At 33.1% G+C, this 7,032-nt stretch overlaps 1 protein-coding gene across 1 annotated transcript in view; it reads left to right on the plus strand.

Annotated features, from left to right (window-relative positions):
• LOC105161119 (vacuolar protein sorting-associated protein 53 A) overlaps positions 1-7,032 on the plus strand; it is a gene marked incomplete in the record, with an annotated part of 15,377 nt that extends 8,345 nt beyond the window's left edge. The window contains 11 exon segments of the mRNA XM_011078709.2: positions 291-368; positions 484-591; positions 685-750; positions 1,935-2,012; positions 2,095-2,228; positions 2,310-2,403; positions 2,991-3,068; positions 3,553-3,615; positions 5,677-5,745; positions 5,829-5,924; positions 6,395-7,032. Coding sequence (XP_011077011.1) covers positions 291-368; positions 484-591; positions 685-750; positions 1,935-2,012; positions 2,095-2,228; positions 2,310-2,403; positions 2,991-3,068; positions 3,553-3,615; positions 5,677-5,745; positions 5,829-5,924; positions 6,395-6,694 — 1,164 coding nt within the window.

Consider the following 7,032-nt stretch of genomic DNA (forward strand, 5'->3'; position numbering starts at 1 on the left):
TTTCATACTTAATAAACACTAATTCGTTTGGTTTGTTTATGAAGTTTTATACCAAAAGAATTGTCTAATAGAGCTGTACCGGGCCCAATTCTTTCTTGTATGATTCATTTTCACCCCGAGTACTGATCAACACATTATTATGAAGTAGCTGCACAACCAGCATTTTACATAATTACATTTCAGAGTAGTCATCTTTTAGAGTTTTCCCCCCTGAGTTCTCTTATTCTTGCATTGCATTGAACTCAGTGAAAATAGTACAAATGCTAAGTCCTCCTTTTTGTATCATGAAGGTCTTTTTGATTATTAGGAGGAGCTTAAAGAGATGCAGTGCCTTGACGAAGAATCAGACATTGTTTAATTTGTTCAAGGTACGTAAGTGAATTTCCATGGATATACCTCTGCCAAAAGTAGATGGAGGACCTGGTTTTGGACATTTCTGGTTATTGCTATATATATTCTGAAATTCCATTATTCTGTAAATAGGTATTCCAAAGAATTCTCAAAGCATATGCTACAAAACTTTTTGCAAGATTGCCAAAGGGAGGCACAGGAATTGTAGCAGCTGCTACAGGAATGGATGGTCAAATCAAGGTACCCGAGTATTACTTATTTTGGTTGTTTATTATCGTCATTGTTATGCTATAGCTTTTCTGTATTTTTACACTGGCTTCCTGTTTTCTGCAGACATCTGACAAGGACGAACGTCTGATCTGTTACATAGTTAACACTGCTGAATATTGCCATAAGACGGTTGGTTATTAAAATGCTTCAATTTATCTGCAATTGTCAAATTAATTTTGTAATATCGAATGCAATGCTAATTGCTTTTTAAAGGTGCAGTAAGAGAAAGAAATAAAGAGTTTATAATAATTAAGAATATTAATGATGGAGTCCAGCCTGCCTGTTGTTTTTAACTAAGAGCAGTACAGGTTAACTTTAGGATTCTTTCTTGTCATGGAGCTCATGCCATTCAAGCAGTGCATCTCAATCACATTATTGTTTGAATCTGTTGTTTAAGCTAAATGAACCTTATAAGATGTCTCTACAGTATTTAGAGAGTAAGAGCTCGTTTTGTGTTTTTAGTGAGATTATTTTCACGTGCTTGTGTTTTCAATGAGATTATTTTCACTTTTCACTATTTGGGTAGTTGGGATTTTGTTTGGTCAAGCCATTTTCATTGAGAATGCATTCCTATTTTAATCTTAAATTTTTTGAAATTATAGGTCACATGGGTTGGTCGTACTTGTCTTATCTTGTCAGCATGTCTTTTCTTGTTTCAAATCAAATAAAATTGCTTTATCTCCCTACCATTTTGGTCAACCTTCATAACTAATTTCTGTCACATCAAAAAATACATATACCTATATTCTTAATTCTCACACCTGTATACCTATATTTGGAAATAACTAATCCAAACATATTCTCAGTTTTCGCACAGAAACCAATAAAGCATTTTTACACAAATACAATTGTTAGAAACTGAAAATGAAAATGAAAACACAACCAAACGGGCTCTAAACTTTCTGTTGGTCTTCACGATGGGGCAGCTGGTTTTCTGCTGCTAATTGAGACCTTTTACTGCTGAATTCGTTTCTGCTGCAAGAATTTGGTGTCCTCCAGCTGACTCAATTATATTCATTTGTCAGATATCAAGTGAACCATACGCTTGGGGTCTGACTGTGTAATACATCTTTTATATTATAAGGCATCTAAGAGTTTAAGGGGTATTTACTGATTGATCAAGAGCCTAGTATAGGGTGGGTGGGGGTTCAATAAGTGTGAGGTAACCTTGTTTAAGTAGCCTTCATGTAGAATAAAGTACTTGAGATGGTGTCTTGATAACCCTAAATACTTTTGTGATCTATGTTTTTCTTTTTGTTTCTTTCTTATTTCTACTTCTCTTTATCCAATGCTAACTCTTTTTACACTGTCAGTCAGGTGAATTGGCTGAAAATGTCTCCAAGATAGTTGATCCTCAATTTGCAGATCGGATAGATATGTCTGAAGTACAGGTAGAGAAATTTTCACGTTCCTTCTTTCTCTCTCCCTCCTTCCCTCCTTGGACCTAAATTTCATAACTGCCGCATCATGCAGGATGAGTTCTCAGCAGTTATAACAAAAGCATTGATAACTCTTGTGCATGGTATAGAAACTAAATTTGATACTGAAATGGCTGCAATGACACGTGTTCCTTGGGGCACACTTGAAAGTGTTGGTGACCAATCAGAGTAAGATGCCCTCACAAATTACTGAAATTCTGAGAGCCTAATATGCCTTTATATATGTTAACCTTATAGATATTTGTGCAGGTATGTGAATGGCATAAACACGATTCTGACAGCTAGCATTCCTGTACTTGGAAGGCTTCTTTCTCCTATATATTTCCAGTTTTTTCTTGATAAGGTGAAATAAGTTAGAATGAATTAATTTCGTCCCCTTGTTATCTTGCTCCTTTATCAGAGTATATTTTTGGAAGGTTTCAGTGTTTATTTCCTGTATGCATATGTTTGTAATCAGTAATCCCATTTAACATAGTGTTCATGACTGTTAAGAGAGAAGCATGATGACCAACACTGGCTATCCGTAAATCAATAAATTGGTTCAAATTACTGTTGAATTATTCTGGGCTTGCCTCCGCTCCACTAGTATTTTCCCTTCTTTGTGTGTGTTCCATTTGATCTGTATCTGTTTGGTTCATTGATCAGACTTGCAAATTCTTTCTCTTTGCCTGTCAAGGGAGGGCTTGATGGAGAAATGATCTTTGCACATTGTTCTAGATAGTGTTATGGTTACTAAATCAGTGTAGTGTTTCCACCAATGCAACATGGTTGGAGTTGGAATCTCCATGGGCTTAAATGTTTTCCAATAGACCAAAAACATTAGAAATAGTCCCAAAACTGATCCATGATAATCTACTCATTTGTTTTATGAACTTAAATTCATTACATGTTCTTTGATTAAATGCTTATGTATTCATTAAACCTTTGCAGCTTGCATCATCTCTAGGGCCACGCTTCTATCTCAATATATTCAAATGCAAGCAAATATCGGAAACTGGAGCTCAGCAAGTATTTACTTTTAACTTGTTTTGTTTCCTCGCATACTTTTTGCTTGAGATTTTTCCTGATAATATGGCAATTGGTTTTGGGAAAAACTATTCTGATTATCATATTTATTCTCATTTAATAATTGAAGAGGGGCATTTACTGTTTTTGATCTGGCAGCAGTTTTTTCCAGTTTCACTCTGACTCCCACATTAGTATTCACTCTGTCCAAATCTAGCAAAAATTGCTTATTCATTTCAATTTTTTTCAGTCTCCACTCTGTCTCCAACTCTAGATTATGTTTATATTTTTTCTCTAATTTATTTGCTTTGTCTCACCCCCTTATATATTATCCTTCTCTTTATTCTTTTTTGCTTTACACACATACATTGAGTGTGCTGCACACCTGTTAGTCCTGTTGTGAATATATAGACACTGTATAAGTGAAATAGCACTTTGCTAGTTTTCTCAGTTTGGATACATGATGGTCATATTTTGAGATCTGCAGATGCTCTTGGACACGCAAGCCGTAAAAACCATCCTTCTGGAAATTCCTTCCCTTGCAAAACAGGTAAGTTAGCAATTCCAACAGAGTGTAGTAATTGTATTTGGAACTGTAGAAAATTGAACACCATACTTCAAAATCCATGGCTTCATCACTTCATCTTGCAAGCTGTTAGTATGTTTTGTGACTTGTCTTCCCTAGCTCGAGCTCGAACTGTTCAAGCTCGTCGAGCTCAAGCTGAAGTTGAATTTTTTTTTTTTATTTTTTTAATAATTATTATTATTACTATTATTAGATTAAATCATGGGAATCACCAAATTTTACATAAATTTATAAGTAATAAAATAAATTGCATAATATATACTATATTATAAATATACCAAAATATAGTATGAAATTTTAATTTATTGTTATAAATATAAACTACTGATTAGTTTAGTAGTAATATAATTAGTAAAATGCATAAAAAAAATCATACTGAACAATTTAAAATTATAGAAAAGTATCTATTATCTGAGATAATGCAATTGAAAAACATAAAAATATTTTATAGTTGAGAATAATATATGTTCACAATGTGCAATGAATTGATATATTTATAAATGTTAGTATTACATTGATGTAACTATCATCTTACATTGTTGAACAACATGAGTTAATCGCACCATCAAAATTCAGATCGAACTGTTAGATATTATAACTTACAAAAAAATACATTTGGTAAAGTTTTAGACTTATAGGATATACGGATGTCAAGATATCGTACACGGAAAATAAGAATAATCATTCAAGTCGGTGTATCGTTGAATCAGGCCATGTGATTTTAAATCAGACCGTCTGATATGATCTAATGGACACAGTCTTATATATATATATATTTAAATTTGGTATGAATTGGGCGTCTGAATTTTAAGATATCGTAATTGTTGATTAAACTTTTTGATCTCATTATATATATATAATTGAATTAAATGTAAAAATAGTTAAAATTATATGACCATCACTATTATTATCATTATCATTATTTTTAGATTAATTCATAGGAATCAACTAAATTTCAACATAAATTTATAAGTAATAGAACAGATTGCATAATGCATAATATGTATTTTGATATAAATATAAAATCAGAAATAGATAAAAATACCATAAGTGAATTACTTATTAATTAAAAAAAAGTATAACACAATACAAATATATATTAATATATAACATAAAGTTTATATGTGCCATATTAAATAATAATTTTAATTATAAAAAATATTATAATTTACTAAGTTAATTAAATTTATTTTTGTATAAAGATTAAATGTATAAATAAAAGTACCACAATTTATTATTATCCAAAATAAACTGTACGATATTGATTAATAATTATAATATATGGTCAATTTTGAGTATAAAATTAATAAAGTATTGAATATGAAATTAAATATATAAAAATTTTATAAATAATAGAAAAACTGATGAATAGAGAGAATTGAACTTGAGCTCGAGCTCGAGCTCAAAATTAAGCCTTCACGAACCGGCTCGACTCGTCTGCCAACTCTAGTAATAATGTTATAAGGTTAATCTGGGTAAAACATAAAAATGAAAGAAACTTTTATGGTCATTCATACTTTTATAAATATATAGATATTGATAGATTAAGAGGCTAATTTATTTTAGACATTGGAGCTAGTTGAAGCCACTACCATATCAGAATATCAAACATCTGATTATTTCAGTATATGAGCTTGGATGTCAGGCGAAAGGTAAGGGCCATCATGATTTTAATTCACAGTTACACCTTTGAAATACGTGGTGGCAATTATATTCTTTATATCTAATTAAAAAGATCGACAAAAATCCAAAAATGTTTTGCATCCCAACAATTTGATCATTATCCTAGTTGATTCATATGTATCTCCACCACATATGTTAGTATGGTTTAAATTTTATAGAGGATTAGGTTTTTGAAGTGTTCGATTGAAGAAGTTTAGTTGGTCTAACTTAAATTTAAGAGAAATGACCGGATTGTGTTTTAGTCTGCTTGATTTTGTTCATGGTTTTGTGTTTATTGACTTCCTTGATCTCCATTGTATGAGATGAGTCCTACTTAACTAACCTGTTTGTGCCTCTGGACAGACATCAGCTGCTGCAGCCTACTCAAAATTTGTAAGCCGTGAAATGAGCAAAGCTGAAGCACTGCTAAAGGTATTATTTTAAGAAATGGTCTTTGTGGCTTGAAAAGATGCTTCCCTACTGTCCTGGTTAAAAGTTTGTTATATGTTACATAGGTAATACTGTCCCCTGTTGACTCTGTAGCCGATACGTACTGTGCCCTGCTGCCTGAGGGTACACCTGGAGAGTTCCAGCGGATTCTGGACCTAAAGGTTGTTCTTGCCCATCATTCTCAAACTTGCTTTACTGTTTGACTCTGAATCGAGAATTCAAGATTATATTTCATATTTTCAACTTTTGTTCTAGGTGATGAGTTATACATGCATATATGCATCTAAAATTTTAGTTTCTTTCCCCTTATCTTAATTTAAGTTTTGGTGCATAATAGGCACTATAGTGATATTTTCATCACTTTCTATCATAAATAAAGTCAGGTCTTCACACCAAACTTTTTCGTCGTCTGGAATTCTAATGGTCAAAATTAAGTGAGGTGGTTATTCTGCAATCTACTCATGGGAATCTTTTTTCTCAAGTTATCTCCAGAAATGTGGTTGTTGGCTATCCAATTTCAAGCTAAAATTGCTGAAACAGCTCAACAGCTCAATAGTTATCTCTCTTGCATTCGTAATTTTGTTATACTGGTCAAACTTTAATCTCTTGTTTACATTTCTTACACTTACAGGGCCTCAAAAGGACCGACCAGCAAAGCATATTAGACGATTACAACAAACGTGGAGCGGGTACTTATCAGCCATCTATGAAGCCAGTCGTTCCGGCTGCACCTAACACGACAGCTGCACCTGGGACAGCTACTCAACCTACGCCTGCTGGAATCATTCCTCTGAAGGAAGAACTTGTGGCAAGAGCTGCCGCACTCGGGAGAGGTGCTGCCACAACTGGAATCCGGAGAATCCTGGCATTAACTGAATCAACAACCAAAGATCGTAAGGATGGACCTCTCAGAAAGCTTTTCATTGGATGAAACAACACATGTTTTCCCTTCTCTGGAATCCCGGCCCCGATGCTTCCGGCCGTAAGGTATGGAGTCTCCTTTTGTTGTGTAGATTCCCAGTTGGCTTCGGTATTTCTGTATATGGAGAGTTCTGAAAATCTTAGTGATGATATGTAACACTATTCTTATACAATGATTTTGGAGGAAGACTCATACCTGTGATATGTGAATGTAAATGTGAATGGCTCTACTTCATTAGTTTGTTGTAAAAGCGCCATTTCACCTAACTTTTGTTGTAAGAACATGTTTCGTGTACCTTTGATTTTACTGTGTAAATTATTAATGAAATATTTCTTTTTCTTTTGGTT

This window comes from Sesamum indicum, linkage group LG4 (assembly GCF_000512975.1).
Source record: "Sesamum indicum cultivar Zhongzhi No. 13 linkage group LG4, S_indicum_v1.0, whole genome shotgun sequence".
Classification (NCBI taxonomy): Eukaryota; Viridiplantae; Streptophyta; class Magnoliopsida; order Lamiales; family Pedaliaceae; genus Sesamum; species Sesamum indicum.